Source organism: Chaetodon trifascialis, chromosome 15, assembly GCF_039877785.1.
Source record: "Chaetodon trifascialis isolate fChaTrf1 chromosome 15, fChaTrf1.hap1, whole genome shotgun sequence".
Lineage (NCBI taxonomy): Eukaryota > Metazoa > Chordata > Actinopteri > Chaetodontiformes > Chaetodontidae > Chaetodon > Chaetodon trifascialis.
The window spans coordinates 10877447-10895015 of record NC_092070.1 but is presented as its reverse complement, the minus strand read 5'-3'; the positions used below and the strand labels follow the sequence as shown (position 1 = coordinate 10895015).

Here is a 17569-nt window from a genome sequence, read left to right as displayed (position 1 = left end):
AGCTTGTAACCACTTGTCAGCAAATGCTTTCCGGTTGCAACCAGTTCAAAGGGTTTTTGCTTCATTATTCAAGTATTTATTTCTGGAAAAAAAATCTAGAAATCGTCAAGAAACAAGTCAAAGATTAGCAGAATCAGCAAGATGTGCAGAATTCTTTTCTGCTTCCCTTTCCCATAAATCATCTATCAGCCCTTGAGATTTATCTTTTGACCTCTTGTGGGTTTCCCGACCGGTAGGTATGTATCTGCTCTGCTGTGTCTAAATATAATCTGACAGCCCACATCTCCAGATAATAGTCAGTCACAGTGGAAATTAAGCTTAGTATTTTGGAGGTATTGCACCAGTTTAAGCTTTTAAGCCATATTCTATTTGGTTGTTTAGGTTTTATTAATGTGATTTTTCTAAATTGTTAAGTTACACTTCCAGCACTAATAACAGCTATTCCAGCTTAGGTGTAAGGTTAGATCCCAAAGGAATGCAGCAGAATATTGGCCTTATTAGAAGAGATAGGGAGTGGGTGGGAGAGGGCAAGATGGATAGAGGGAGACGAGAAAAGACAGAGCCCCTGGACAGAGAGTTAACGAAAAGAAAGGGAGACACACAGAGGAAGATATTGGACTTATTAGAGAAGAGAGTGAGTGGGAGAAGAGGGCAAACACAGAGAGACAAAGATAGAGACAGAGAGAGAGAGGGATGATGTTATTTTGTCAGTGTTTCCCCGTGGGGGCTCGACTGCTTGTTAAAAAGTCCTGACAGAGGAACCACAGCAAGAACGCACACATACACACTCACACACACAGGCGCTGCTCCTGTGTGATAAACTTTGAATAGGTCTCTTCCTCCTCTGTGTGTGTTATCTACAAAATGGACTGCATTCATGCCAAAAATATTCTTCTGTGACGTCAGACACGGCCTTGTTTAATAATCTGTGTGTGTTTGTGTAGCCTCTATCGCAGTTGAAGGCTACTGTTTCCCTATAATTATTTTCCAGCACAAACGAGGGGAGTGTGCTCCCCTCTGTTCATACCAAGTGGTTTATTAACACCCATTGAGACCATACACACACACACACACAACGAAAGAACACACACTCATATTCACAGTGTCATCGCTAGATCTGCTTATTGTTTTAAAACACTGTAATCTAGTAAAGACTGAACAAACACTGTTTCATAAGACTCTGTCAGAGCCATTTACAGAGGAATGCAGTAAAAGCACATAATGCGCTCTAACTAAAAGACTCCACCAAAACAATGTTAGTGCAGTAATATTGTTCTCTGGTCATTATGAGACACAAAGGAAAAGCACAAGGAGGCTTGTTTTTGGGTAGGATTCTGCAGTTGCATGTGTGCTTGTGTGCAAGTCTGCATATTTGGTGTACGAACAAACCAGTTCTGCAAATACTGCAACAATGATTGGTGATATTTGTGTACGGCACGTCCTATTGCTGTTGCTTTGATTCCACTTGTGACTGTCTTTATTGAGGCAGTTTCTCTGCATTTAGCAGATCTGAGGTAAAGTCCTCTTCCATGTGATGTTCAGGCCTGCAGAACATTGTTTTGGGTTGGTGCTGCCGTCCTGATGTCAGTGCTTTTCCCACCGCTGCGGAGCCAGGACAGCAAACAGTCGTGACTGTGCTGTAAAAAGTCGAATTGCAACAAAGTTTGTTATTTCCTTCACCTGTAAAGTAGTAGAAGAATAGGACCCCATTCAGCACCATGGACAGAGCCTGCTGTCTTTATTATTATGAGTTGTACCTACTTTAATTAATCAAAGTAATTTTCCATGAGTTAAAAATGTTTCTCTAAGCTGTCTTTTATCAGTTTATCTGCATGTCATACGTCTGGATTTGACAGAGGATATTAAAAAAGGGATCATTACTTGTTTGGAATAACATGTAGTCGTGGGCTGTTTTCACATTCTCTTAATATAGGTGATAATATCACTTCCATATGCTGAAAATTGCCAATTTAACGATGTATTGCTTATTTGGCAAACATTGAGAATATTGCCTGGGAAACATATGGATATGATTTGAATCCTCATTTGCTGAATTTGGGTTACATCCAAACCACCAAGCAACACTTGTAACAGCAAAGTTTCAACTTTCCAAATTGGCTTTCCTCTTATTTGTCCCTCGTTTCCTCTAAAATACACAGCGGGAGGCAGCAGTGAGTGGTGCCAGCCTTTAAGTTGTCACGTTTCGTACATTTGGAATCTGTGTATGCATTCTCCACACTTGGTGGATCTGTTTGGCACCATGTCATGTTATATCTGCACCAATCCAGCCCCGCACAGTATATATACTGTATATGATGATATGAAGGACCCAACCATCCGCTGGGCAATTTTACACTTTGGCAGAAAATAGCTTATACAAGTTTAAATGACTGTTGTGTCTGCAGGCACAAAATGTGATATCAGTAAACAAAATCTCATTCTGCTTTCTGCTGCTAATTTTGCATGTGCAAATAAACAGACCTCAGTGTGGTAACAGCAGTTCATTTCTGAGTGATAAATACAGTAATTATTTATCACTGAGAGAATGATGTTATTTCTTCTGTGGTTTTGGCTGCATTGACTAGCTGTGTGCTTCATATGTTGAATGCTGTCTTCTTGGCATTTCAGTTTGTTTCCACAGACATTTCGGGCTCTTTTGTTTTGCCGCAGCTATTTTTATGCCTGTCTGTTTATATTTAGTAACTGGCCACCAAGGAATTTTTGTCATATCAGTGTGTTTCTCCTCCAGTGGACACTGTGGAGCTGCTAAATCCGGTTGCATGCAGGGTATCTGTGGCAGATCTGAGCCGTGTGTGGATATATATGACAAGTACATGCAGGTGTGCATGTGTGCTGTCAGGCCTTTATCTCTGTGTGTGCGTACACTCAACTGTTTGTGCGTGTGTGCGTTTTTTTTTTTTTTACTTTGTTTTGTTTTTACACATGTGTGTGTCATCAGACCAGACAGTGCATGATGCTATCAGCAGCAGAGGATATGAAGGCTACTATTTATAACTCCCCTCTATCTCAACTTAGACACACTGTCCTGCCCCGTGGGGTAGGTGCGTGTTTGTGAGTGTGCGTCATTGTGCCTGTTTGTGTGTGTGCTTGAAATTTGAGGGTGGGAGACTGTGAATGTGACAGACAGAACAAGAAGGAAAGAACTGTGAATGACAGATTGTGTGTTCATGTGCGTGCGTGCATGTATGTGTGGGGGCGCCGCTCGCTGAAGGTGTGAGTGGAAAGAAGAGACATGTCACACTTGACAAGGGTGAAATGAGAGGATATGATTGGCTGTTTTCTGATGTCACGGATTGTGAGCCGTCCCAATTAGAAACAATCATACGCTGCTTAGTCACTCCCGTCAGTGTCTTCTCCACCGCTCCGCTCATCTCTCCTTGTTCGCCTCTGCTTGCCCTGCATCCATGTTTCCTCCCTCTTTGTCCTTAATTTCATGTCTTTCTGAGAGTTTTTCTGCCTGCCACTTTCAGGCTTATTTACTCCCTTTTAGTGTTTTTGTTGCTTAATTCTTCTAATTCACCAGCCACCACTGTGTGTCTCATTGCCTCCCTCTACCTCTTACTCAAGAGGGAATAAAAGAAGTAGAATGAGCAATAATGAAGGATCACACGGGAGAAGTGTTTGATATACAAGCAGCCATATTGAATTTAATAGTTATATTTCTGCTTATGGTTCTCTCAGAAAGAGAAATTTGAACAGCAGAGACATCAGGTGACACAAACAGGATTGAAGGTGTTGTTGTCTTCTTTCCTTCAGTAGGAGAGTGAAAATAAAGACAGAGGTGAGCGTTTATTCACTTTTTTGTTGTCAACGTCTGCTTCAGTCAAGTGTTCAATAGAGGTGCCCCTGGTCTCAGAATTATAGGCCAGGTCAAATTAAACTGCCCATTTTTGAGACAGAATACCAAGGCCTGGCTCACCATTGTTTCCGATCACGCAGTCGTGTAAAATGACAATATTCAGCCCAAACTTAAACCAAATCTCCTCAGTGCAGTTGGGTTTCTATTTGGTTTGATACGATGGGATCCTGCGAAAATAAAGAGACAGTTTTTGGCCGGCAAAAATGAGCGTCTGCACGTGCCCAGTCTCATTTGAGACCAGAAAAGAATCATTATTTCAGTAAAAGGAAGATTTCCGTGTTGTTCCATGCTAGATTATGGCTTCCTCCCCTGAGGTGCCTGGAGCTCGAATCCTGTCAGACAGACACACACACACACGCACACACGCACACACACACACACACACACACACACACACACACACGACAAACACTGGCACAGTGATATTGAAGCAGAAATCTATGGAGAGTATTCCTAACCATTGTTAGCTCTTGCTAAATGAAAACGTTGCCTTTGGTATCAGTATATTTCAGTGAAAACCACGTTTTAAAAAATGTTGTTATTTTTCAAGGAAGCAGAAGAATTAAATGCTCCTCTGTGGGTTGACAGAATTTTCCGATGTCTTTAACTAATGACCGTCGCCCTTATAAACCTATTGGGGTGTGCAAAAATGTAATGTCATAAATTTCCACAAAGGCTTGTCTGGAATAAACAGACAAAAGCTGCATATTCAGCACGAGCATCAGACAAAGAAAACGTGTTGCAAAAAGGAAGCATTGATGGCACACACAAGGCCAAATATTTTATCAACAGGTGGCAGGTGTAGATGGCCTATTAGTCCCTAAATATCTGAAGGCACACATTATTCCATATATCATCTAATTAAGTCTCATATAAATGTGCCACCTTAGTCCACTCTGTGTATTGACCGGCCCTGCGCTCGTCTCAGTCCTCTGTAAATTGCAGCAAAGTGTGGGAGTATCGGCCGCCGCTGTGATGAAGACAGGAAGTGACACATCTTATAGCATGACCTCCCTCCTGTCCCACCATGCTCAGGCATCGCTTCAGTTTCTAACCCACTGGAACACACACACACACACACGCACACACACATGCACACAGGGCTACACAGGGAGCCTCTGAAGAGCACTTGAGTCTGAATATCGAGTGAGCCAAACCTCACATACAGATACAATGCCACTAAAGAGCACTCAAGAGTGTTGATATAAGGGGAGAAGAGAGGCAAAACCACACTCACACAAATAATGCAAACAGTGAATACACACATTATTCAGAGGCCATCAGCGCAGTGGAAAAGGAAATGCTAGGTCATGCATGTAGAGATGAAATTACATACAGTGCACTGATATGGTTACAAATATATTCCACTGCTTTCAGTCCCCCCCCCCCATGCTTTCTTCACTCAGTTGTGTTCGATCTATGGTACCCTGCATCTTATAGCTGTACAGTAATAGACCAGCAGATCAGTAGAGTACTGCTCTGTAACTGGCAAAGAAGAGAGGGAGAGAAAAAACATTGAGAAATTACAGTTTAATGGGAATGATTTAATTTGAATGTTTCATGTACTCATTCCAGTCATTTATTTGATGGGTTAAAATGGCTCATGGCCACTTTTTTTGTGAAAATTGAGATAACATTTTTTTTTCTTTCCTCAGTATTCTCTGGGATGGTGTTTTAGGGTGCAGCAAGTTCTCTTTCACCTGGATGTGGTCCATTATGGTGCAGTAACACTCAATGCTGCAGTTCTCTTGTCAGCATAAACTTAGTTTTTACATTTTTGGTCAACATTTCCACAGATTTCTCACTGAGGTTGGCTTCAGTTCATTCAACCAGCTCATGGCAGACCACAATCAGAGCCCTGGAGCCAGGGAGCAGCTGTGATGATGATTGAGGAGATATTTGCAGTGAGAAATGAAGATTTTACCGAAGTGCAAAGGGTGCATTGGATATGTGTTGCAGAGTGGAGTATTAGTTGTGCAACTGTATTGTGTACTGCAAGGTGTCCACGTGAAGTTATAAGCTTTGCTCTGTACAGTATATCTGCTTCAGAGAAGTGTACAGTTGGCATTAAATGTTGCCATGGTGGATTAGTGCACTTTTCACAGTTGAACTCACTGTGACACAATTTGCAAGTAAATATGTGCTTTTAGGAAATATCTTACGCAATACGAGCACAATTAATGCTGGAAATGCAGTCAGTGTTGATGAAACCACCTACTAATCACATGGCTATTTTTTTCACTTGCTCATCTTCCAGACAGTGTTTTGTAGACATTAGGCCTCTGTATAAACAACAGGCCTCTTCAGGATGTGTTTTCAACTTGAATTTTGCACCATATATTGGGGGACTGAGGCTAACACTGGGCGGCATTACACTACCCAGTAGCTCCTAGCATTGCAGTTTCTGCTTCATCACACTCACCAACTCTGTCTTTTTTTCAACTTTAGTCACACTGTGGATGAATTCCTGTAGATGCATGCTGCAGGCAGTGTGTGCATGTAGTCCAGTCATTTATGTGTGTCGGTGTGTGTACGTGCATGCAACGCATTTGTTCATTCTGAGAGCAGGTGTGATCTTACAAACTGACACTGGGCAGGATCTCCTTTTCTTCATTTCTCTCACATCTCTCTCTTCAACCTTTTGTTGTGTGTCTCTTAGCCCTCGTTCTTTTTGTTCTTCTTCTAGCTGTCAGGTTGCACGCACACGCACAGAAGACACACACACGGACACACACCAACCTGCAAGTCTGTCATAATTAGAGTGCCAAAGACAAGTGGTGTCAAAATAAGCCATGTGTGAACTCCCTGACATTTCAAGGTAACAGAAATCCACACACACAGTAAATCATGCAACAAACTACCAAAGACAAGGTAACACTTTGTCAGTCCACACATTTTCTGTTGATACACTCTTTTCTCTTCCCCACTATTCATCCCGATTTACTCATTTCACCTCATTTTAATAACCTGTGCTATAATGAATCATTTAAAGCGAACCCTCCAACATAAATGAATAAGTTAATTTGTCCACCTGTGATAGTGCTTGTCTGAGCTCATGTCTCGGTTTGGCTGAATTAAGTGGCAAATGATTCTGAGTCAGGTTTAATGGAGTGGATATGTGTGACTCAGAGTGAATGTAACCCTCACTCCCCAGAACCAGGCCCACAGAGTTCTGCAGCCTGCCTGTACCGCACCAATCCAATTTAGGCTTAATTGAATTGTTCTGAGCCCCTCATCCATATATTTCCTCTACGAGAAGCTCATTACTCTCGATCTGTGTGTGTGTGTGTGTGTGTGTGTGTGTGTGTGTGTGTGTGGGTGTGTGTGTGTGCGCATACTCATATTGTGCCAAAGTTTAAATGCTCTGTTGTTGATTGATATTTCTGAGATGCATTTTGAATTAGCTGGGGAAGCGAGACAAAAATCCGAATAAATCTCCAACTAAATCTCTTCTTCCCTTCCCTTTATCCTCCTTTTCCTCCCTTTTCTCCTTCCCTCCATCCATCTCTCCTGTTCTCAGGATGTGAAGTCGACATTCTTCCAGTTCGGTGCCTCCATCCAGCAGGAGGCTCTGCTGATGCTCAACATCATGGAGGAGTACGACTGGCACATCTTCTCCATTGTCACGTCAAAGTTCCCTGGCTACCAGGAGTTCATCAACATCCTAAAAACTACTGTGGACAACAGGTAGGATCAGCTAGACACCAGCTTTGCGATTCTCTTCATAGTTTCATTTTCAACTTCTTAGATTAAAGATCTGATACTATTAATGTTGCCAGCAAGATGACGCAGCAGCAGAACATTGTCACTCGAGAAGTAATGAAATCCAGTTGGTGCTGTGCTTTACCAGTGCAGATGTGGACGTGTGTGTGCAGACGGAGTTGCTCCCTCTTATTTGGAGAAGCTCTGAATAGAGGGCACAAACTGAGTTGGTCAGATGAAGTCAAATAATTAAATCTCAGAGACAACAAGGCCAGTCTACAGCCATGCTACTGGCTCTGTGAGGCCTGCTAACATGCTCACAATGACAGTGCTAACATGTTGATGCTAAGCAGATATAAGGTTTGCCGGGCTCACCATTTTAGTTTAGTGTGTTGGTCAAGACATTTATCTCAAAAGCACAAACATCAGCTTCATAGTGGCACTAGAGGAAAAGCCTATGGGAGCCATGAGTGTCTGTACAAAGGTTTGTGCTAATACCTCAAGTAGATGTCGAGATATTTCACTGCTTATGTAAAAAAATGACTGATGATAGTATTAGAGAGAAAGTCAGGGGATCATCAAAGTCATGAGAATTCATCCTCTGACCAACATTGATCTTGGTACCAAATTTAATGCCAGTCCTTTGAAGTGTTCCTGAGATATTTCAGTCTGGACCAAAGTGGCGGACCGACTGATCACTCCTGAGGCCATGCCGCAAACATGGCTAAAAGTCTATACCATGTCAGGGAAAAAAAGGAATAAGACATAAACTCACTGTTATGTAGCTGCACCAAAAAGTATGTTGATATTCTAAAAAGTTGCATAAAGTCACAAGGCAGTTAAACTCTTGACATTATGTTGCAGGAATCAAATTCAGATAGAAACACATTAACTTACAGTTTAGATTAACAACCTTAAAATCACATTATATTAACCATATACAGCTTCAACAGAGGACCTGTGAAGTACGTGAACACTGGGTTTTCTTTCTTCATCGTTCCCAAAATCATCTCTCAATGCCAACAGTTCGCACTAAGGAAACTGAAGATAACAAGCGCTTTTGGTCCGTTTCTTAAAAAGTTAATATGCAACTAGCCCAAGCATTTCTGCAAGCCTATTTCCCTATTTTGTCTGTAATCTCTTCCATTATCATTGCAAATTTCCCCCGACAATGTCCAAGTTTACTTTTAAGAAGAGTTACTGCACACAATGTTTTGCTCAATGTATATTTCATCTCCTCCGCTCACGCAGCACGTACGTCAAAGACAGTCAGTCTAAATGGATTTCATCAGCATTCTTAAAATGAATGCAGGTGACAGGTGGGTTTACGACACACACGCTTTGGCTGATTGCCGCACCTTTAGGTCATTTTGAGTGGTACTGTAGCTCTCTGCAAAGAGAAGAAGGAAAAACTGCTGAAGAGGAGAGCAAGCCATCATTTTTGGCAAAAAAATGTCAAATTAATGATGCATGGTCAGCAGTGTTGAGATGTTGGCACGGGCTGGTGCCTGAACCCATGATATACAGTATTAAAGGCGGGCTGAAGAGGGTCTTTCTCATTAGCAGTTACTCTTTATGTCAAAGCAAACAGTGGTAAACATGAACTTTCTGCATGCGTCTGTATTTGGTAACACTGGTTACAATTAATTAAATTGCAATTAAAGTAAAAACAGCAAGAAATTGCTGTTACCGAAGTCAGAAGGTTACCCAATTCACTGGCTGCAGGAATCCGATCCTGTGCAGCTTCAAACAAAACTATGCCTGTTGTTTGCTTGCCTTTAGATCACCATTAGCGACTGTCAATCAATATTTACTCCATACAAATGTATTTACAATAATTCAATGAAGGATAGCTGCGCAGCATCACAGATATGTACTAAAGAAAAGTAACCTAACATCCCAATGTCAATATCAGCACCCTCCAGGAGTGATGTTGACCTCAGTGTTGAAAGAATAGCCATAAATATCATTCATAAAACAAGAAATGATAAGGCCAATTACCTGCAATTACCCACTGTCGATTTCCCGTGTCAGCATTCAGCTGGTTCACTGTGACTTAGTCATGGGCAGACAGTTTTAATACCAAGGAAGTTCCATCATTCACAGCTGAAAATTGGACCGGTCAACTCAGCGAGTCAAGCCTGACCTGACCATGGAAGGATACTAGCACGTGCAGTAGAAATACAGCCTGAGATATATACCACGGGAAGGGGGGAATATATTTTGTGGGTGGTTACATTCACAGACTGTCCGGTGAGATGAATGCAGGCAGGTGGGTGGTCTTCCTGTCACTATAATCTGCTTATTAAAGGGGACAGAGCTGCTGGGTTTTTGGATGAGGACATTGTTCAGCCATTGGACACAATTTCACTTGTATGACACACACTCGCATGTTGAGTGTGCTGACGGGTAAAATTGTTGTAAATCAGTATTAGATTCTTTTTATTTATCCATTTAATGAAGAGGAGTGATACAGTATTACATATTCCCATAATTGTTATTACCACTACTCTCTGTCTCTCTCTGTCTCTGTTAATGTGTCTCTGTGTATCATCATCTCTCTTTACTAGTTTTGTCATCTGGGACTTGTAGACCATTATCACTTTGGACAGCAAGATGAGGACAGCAAGTCCCAAATCACTCTCATGTTGCACTACCTGTCAACTGTTGGATTCTTGCATGATGGTTAACTGCTTTGCTCATTTCCCTACTATGTGCCACACTCTTTAACGGTCTCCAAAGTGTGTGTGTGTGTGTGTGTGTGTGTGTGTGTGTGTGTGTGTGTGTGTGTTTGTGTGTGTGTGTGTGTGTGTGTGTGTGTGTGTGTGTGTGTGTGTGTGTGTGTGTGTGTGTGTGTGTGTGTGCGCGCGTGCATCCATCTCTGTCCCTCACTCTGCCAGCTCTGCCATCAAGGACCTGTACTCCTGATGCCACAGCATGCTACCAGTTTATGACATATCATTTTCTTTAATTACTGACATAACGGTCATTTCCTCTGTCCTTACTGCTCTTTAGCCTTGCGTACAGGGACCTGCTGAGTATTATCACTCTGGACATTGTGAAAAAGAGCAGCCAGCCACACTGGATGAAAAAGAAACTCTACAAATGTGCTATCTTCTTAATAAGTGCTTGCTGCTTCTAACTCTGGCCTCATAACTGGATTTAAAATTTGCTTAGGAATCATACACATCCAGTTTTTCTTCACAGTTGCTTTGAGAAATACAGTTTTAACTCTCCACAGAGGATCATTTCGATGTAAAAACATCATGTTCAGCCACACGGTTGTGCAGGGGCAAGGCATAATTAATTAACTTTTTTTTTTTTATCCAAAAGATATGGTAGAAGCTGCGTTCCAAGTTGATGGCGGCACTATTTTCTGATAACTGTTGTCAGCAATTAGCACATAGACCACAGGCACTGCGTTGGCCCTTTGACATTAACAGGCCAGTGTTTGTTCTCCGTGTCCTTTAGTTGTGTGGGCTGGAACCAGCTGAGCATCATTATACAGGACCAGCTTTAGCATTTGCATTCCATTTAGCCTTAATGTGTTTCCCTTGACAATAAGCACTTTACACCTATTAGCATTCACGTCGCACTTAACAATGATATTAATTATAATGGATAATTATAACTGCCCTTGCCAGCACCTGAGCAAAGTTAATAGTCTATTAGTTAAGTATTAACATTTCACTCTTGTCCTCACTATCCTTGCCTTAGTTTTGTGGGCTGGGACCTGCAGAATATCATCATTCTGGACGCAGTGGAGGAAGACAGCCGGTCGCAGATCATGCTCAAGAAGGTCCAGTCCCCCGTGGTCCTGCTCTACTGCTCCAAGGATGAGGCGGTCTACATCCTGGAGGAGGCCCGCTCCCTGGGCCTCACCGGATTTGGTTACATCTGGATCGTGCCCTCGCTCACCACGGGGAACCCGGAAATAACACCCGATGAGTTTCCACCGGGAATGATTTCAGTGTCATATGACGACTGGGACTACCCGCTGGAGGCGCGAGTTCGAGATGGCCTGGGGATCATAACATCAGCAGCGGCAGCCATGTTGGACGAGTATGGCGACATCCCTGAAGCCAAGACGTCCTGTTATGGCCAGATGGAGAAGACAACCAAGCTGCCACCCAGTGCGTTACATAAGTAAGTAAAGAAGGAGTGTGTTTTGGCATTCACGTCTATAATTGTCAGCAAGAAATACAGTGAGCTGTGTGTCTTTTAAATACATTGAAAATAGAAAAATCTGAATTGTAAAAGAGGTTTTGTGTATTTTTATAGTATCAAGAGCGTAGCTGTTTTAATGCATATAGGAATTCTGTGAGGCTGTTTGTTTGATTGCATGGTTTCCTGCCACAGTCTGTTTGTTTTCATCCGTGTCCTCAATAATTAGAGACTTCCACCAAGTTTCCACCGAGTCTACGTCACAGATTGAGATTGAAGAAAGATGCAATTATTGGATAGAAGACAAAAGGGTTGAGAGTTGGAGCTAAGAGAAGAGAGGAAGTGTGGGAGTCAGAAAGAGAGAGAGGGAAGGGAAAGAAAGAGTTGAATGGGAGTTGAGGAGGGAGTTTGTGATTTAGGCAGTGAAGAAACAGGCATGGGAAGAAATTGAGACTGGGGTAACAGCAGGAAGCCGCTACAAATGAGTGCTCTCCAAAATTGAAGAGCTCCTTGATGAGTCCTTCTGTTCCTCTTCTCGTTTATTCCTCCATGTCTCATTCACTCTCTTCTGCGCTCCTTCTCATCATGCGCTTGCTCCCCTGCAGCCAGTGGGAGATGTTGCAGGTCTTGCCAGCTCTGTCTGGCTTTCCATCTGGCAGAGGAGGGAGAGATGCACACAACCTGTGTTTACATACCAATATTGTTTTTTTTCATGATGGGTGATTTATAAATCTTAAGTCTATGCGACAAAAGTTGTTTCCAAGTTTTAAATTACAAAAATCTGAAATGTTAGGTTTAGGGTCTGTCTGTCTGTCTGGGCTTCATCTGATAACTCAGATGCTTAAATTAGAAAATGATACTTGAAAGCATATGGATGTGTTTGGTGCTCATAATCTAGGCAAACACTGTACGTCAATACGATTTTGGGAATATTGTGACTTCAGAGTTAGATGACAGTCTCAGAAATGGATGAGCAAAAACAAAAGAGAAAGAGAGAGAGGAAGAGGAAGAGCGAAAACCCCCGATACAAAAAGAATTCTTGTTTGTGTTTGGGCTTTTGTGTAACAAGGGCCTTTTTAGATCAGATGAAGTCCCAGTTATTTCCTCAGCTAAACTCTTAGCAGTTTAGTAAATCGACTTTGAAGTCTAACATTTTCTTTGAGGCCAGTTTACAGCGGCTGTCTATAAATTTTTACTGGCCTGAAACATTTTCATGTAATTGGTCAATAACTCAACCATAAACTCTTTTGGCTTACATGGCTGACACTACATCATCGGTTACTCATCTGTCCCCTAATATCCTGCCAAGTTCTCATCAGTCCTGGAGACGTATCAGTCTGAAAGGCCCTCCACCTTTCTACCAGTTTAATTTGGGTTCTGCAGACACCAAACCATTTGAATTAGGCACTGCGGGTAGTTAAGGGAGCCTGGGAGATTACAGCAGTTATTTGGCAAACTCTGCCTGTTTAGAGAGCTTTAAATGTCAGCAGTCGCTGAGGTAACAGAAGAGTTACTGGCATTGATCAGCAACATTTCTGAGCCCCCAATCATAAAGTCTGGTCATTTAGTGCAAAGAGACAGTAAAGTATGACTGATTACACCGTCAATAACCTGTAGGTCTTTAAATACCAATTCCATGCTAATAGAGGGCTCGTTTTGTCAGGTACAAATACACCAAAGAGAACCACCAAATATCCAGAGCCAGCAGACTCGGTTCCCAGCATGCTCTGCTGCCGCAGGTTGTTACCCAGGTGATGAGTGGCCACAGATGGCTTTGTTGTGGGTGACAGAGCTCAGCCAATAGGGCTTCAGGGCCAGGACACGAGAAACATGATTGGTCAAGGCTAGGTCAGGGCGATGGGCCAGTGTGGGTTGTTAGACCATCAACGGCTGTCAGGGGAGGTAGGAGGACATGGCCAGGACACACACACACACACACACGCACACACACACACACACACACACACAGAGGCAGGCAGATGGGCTGTATGTACAAATGTACAGCACCATATTGCACGATGTACAGCTGGTCACAGTGTAATCCTAGTCTTCTTTTTGGGTCTTCAGTGGCTCCGCTGCCTTGTCGTGAGCAAGATGTCAATAACAGCATAATTTTAAGAACATCTGTTCGGCATTCATGCGTTTCTTTGCTCTTAAACTCAACTGTGATTTGTGACAAGAAGTTGATTTACCGTCGGAGCTGCTTCTGTCCTTATGTGCGCGAAAACAGTAGGAGAAAAAACTTGTTGTGTGGAGTATTAATAGATAGTGCTGAAATCACAGAAAAGTCTGTAGTTCTGGTGACAAGTGCAGTGCATTGTGGGCTTTCACTGAAGTTTTACCACCCTCACTTTGCCTGTGACGGCTGTAATGATTAATCCACCGTGACACATCCAAGATGAATATGTTTTGCAGAGTAATCGAAAAATAAAATTAAATAAAAACAGGAGACAAATGACCAACTAAGAGCACTGGCCAGTGCAGCAATCAGACCAAGTGACAACCCGTGCTTCATATAAAATATGCTGCACGAGTGTGTGTGTGTGTGTGTGTGTGTGTGTGTGTGTGTGTGTGTGTGTGTGTGTGTGTGTGTGTGTGTGTGTGTGTGTGTCTCTGTGCTTGTGCGTGTGCATGTTAGAAACAAGAGAAATATCCCCCCCTTAAGAGAATGTTCTGTCATGACAGATTTACAGCATGGCGCTCACCTTGCTGTGGTGAACACTGTGCCTTAAAAGACTTTAACACTTATTTATCAGTGTGCGTCTGTGTGCGAGTGTGCGCGTGTGTGTGTTGTGGAAAAGGCGTGGTGGTAGTAGTTTGTTCTGACAGGTAATTTCAGTCTCTAGCCCTGATATATGAGGGTCAGAACTCAGGAAACACATGTACACACATACACATTACACACACATACTGAGACCTGGGGCAGCTGTCATGTGAGCTGTGCAGAGACATGTACACACACAGACAGCACACACTGCAAGTGAGAATTTCAAAGATGCATGCCGTATGCTCACCACTTGAAACTACTCGGTAAGATTCAATCACGCATTTATTAAGCTTGTATATTAAAACTACATACTTAAATTCTGATGCTGCATACATATATTGCACCAAACTGCATATTTGTTATTTTCAGCAGTAGTTAGAGACATGACCTCTGAATATATTTTTCACTGAGTGGATAAAAGGATTCCCTAGTGCCCCAACATGCCACTTACTCGACTAATCATAAATATACATTTCTGCATGCTAGCTAGTTAACGATGAAAGTGTGGAAATGTGTGTTTATGCTGTGACAAACACAATCTCACCAAGAGAATTTTTCCTATCCTGTCACCTATGGAGGACATTAACTACTGTGTGGAAATGACTGTGTTACTCACTCTAACTGTTACTGTATTGTGTTTGTATCTAATCATCTAATGAGCCTAATAAGTAAGCAAATATGCAGGGTTTTCAAATACTAAAGTGGTTATACTTTGTTCCTCAAACACAATTTCATGTTATAAAGAAACCGAGAGGAAGCAAAATAGAGTTGTGATAGGAACCTTACAGTGAGTTTGATATACAGAGTTACTAAAACATAACATGTCCTCTGTGTATGTGTGGGCACCAGTGAGAAAATCTGAAAATCACTAAGTCATTTATATCAGCCAAATCTCTCGTGCCAGCTTCAGTATCAGCTTGCCTTGGAGGTAACAGTCTGCGTGACAGAGGGACTCAATCGTTTTTTAATCAAATGAATCTGTGCACATGAACAGCTGATGTGTGAGGATGCAAAGGCTACCTCTGTTTCCAGTCTAAAAGCATTCCCAAAGCTTTCCCTGAAGTGTCCTTTCGACAGTGGTGGGTGTGCATTTTATACATGTAAGCGCAGCGGTGCATCGTCCTGTAGATTTGAGGGTGGAGCTGATTACAACCAAGGCTGGCTAGTTGTCTGCAACAGCTTCTTGCAGGAGTATAAAGAACAGTACAGAGAAGTTGTCTGTATTGTGTTTATTAAGCAGGAGTAGCGTATGATTGACAGCTAGTGTGGTGCACCTCGGAGATAAATCAAGTTGCTTTCGGTTTGAATGCTCGGAGCGTGAAGAGAAGATATGAAGGGAGTTTAGTCAGTGGCAGTGTGAACTACTGCATATCCCATCGCACAAGAGGCTTATTAATTTTTCATCAGAGGGAAGGGTAGCAAAGAAAGGTGCTCCGGTGTTGTGAAGGGATTCCTGAACCAAAAATTGATTTGCATATTGGAGGAAACCCATGATATTCAAACTCGGCTCCAGTATAAAGGACCCTGAGCCAAAACACACGAAAATCCTGTTTTGTGCAACAAAAGGAATCCTGCTGAAGTAGCTGTGTGGACAAGTGTTGCATTTTATGGCGCGACTGCAAGCCTGCAAAAGACAAAATGTAATTGTTGGCATTAATCTTGTGCAGCCCAAGCTCACACAAAAAAATAACTGCACAAACATAACCTTTGCGTGCACGCACGCACACACACACCAGGGACAACAGCAGGGGCAGAGACACTGCTAAGCTAGCATCTACTTCATGTACACTCATCATTCATGCCACACTTAACACGTGCCACCTGAGGCTGAGTATGTTTTCAAGTGACTACCCACCCATGGGTCATCTTAAAAGACCTAAATCAGCACTGATAGCAGCTCCCATCTTTTTTTTTTATTTCAGACTTCCCCCTCTTTGACTCTCACAACCACACTGTGCATGTGTGTGTGTGTGTGCTGTTGCAGTTCATAGATCATGGGTGCTGACAGTTTACATCATCGCTTTGACTGGTCCTTGTCTTGACGAAGGATAAACGTCTCTATCTTCAACACACACACACGACATTATACAGTTCATCTTAACGTCTTTGTGGAGACTCTTTTCCCTCCAGTAAAGCCTCTTGATATAAAATGTAGAGTTTTTAATCACAGAGGAGGACCTTTACAAACATGTGGGCTGAATGTAGTACTGTTAGCAGAGGAGATGGCTGTGGTGGAGGCTGGTCTCTGGGAGAAAATGCCTAATATATTCAGAAATAGCATTGTTTCTTATAATGAGCATTATTAATCTTCATGAGTGCAGGATTAAGAAAACAGCATAAACAGAGTATTTGGGTTTGGGTTTGGCCCATGCTGCTGTAATGCAGTCTGTGTGTGTGCTCTCATTTGCCTGCTGCAGTAAATGTGCAGTACTGGATGCAGTGCCCCCCCACATTTCCCATCCCAGCCCCTTTTTTACTCCAAAATAACAGGAAGGGAGGAAAAAATAACACTGAGGATATTTTTATCCTAACTCTGTCGAGGCTTAGTGCTTCTCCTCTCTAGTCATACTCCTCTTTCCATCTCCCACAATCTCTCTTTCTTTGCACTCTCGCTCACTTTTTTCGGGCGCTCCTTCTCCGCCGTCTCCCCACCTGTGCCGCCTCTCCTCGTCCCCCCTAATGAATAGAGAGATTACTGATATAATGGAGGCTGGAAAGTGAGAGAAATTGGATCGCTTTACTATGATCTGAGTGCTACAGGGGAGACGAGACATTAGGTGGAGAAGTGTTAAGGTGGGCAAAGTAATTGTCTGCGTTTCTGTGTGTGTGTGCAGGGATGTTCGTACAGGGTTGTTTAGGGTCATTTTGCAGCATGTACACTCCAGTCTGTGTCCGTATCCTAGCAACGTCCTATCAGGTCCACCTGTTTGATGGGCGTTGACCCAAACATACTTGCAGACACACACATACACACACACTCTGCATCCCCTTCTTTGATTTTTAGATGCCCAGCTAGTGACACATAATAATTATATTACGTGTATCAAATAGACTCT

General features: G+C 42.6%; 1 protein-coding gene across 1 annotated transcript in view; it reads left to right on the top strand.

Annotated features, from left to right (window-relative positions):
- The window catches only part of grin2aa (glutamate receptor, ionotropic, N-methyl D-aspartate 2A, a), a 136833-nt gene that overhangs the window by 80774 nt on the left and 38490 nt on the right, over positions 1–17569 (top strand). The window contains exons 3-4 of the mRNA XM_070980461.1: positions 7401–7567; positions 11300–11728. Of these exons, the coding sequence (XP_070836562.1) occupies positions 7401–7567; positions 11300–11728 (596 nt within the window). The remainder of the gene's footprint in view (positions 1–7400; positions 7568–11299; positions 11729–17569) is intronic.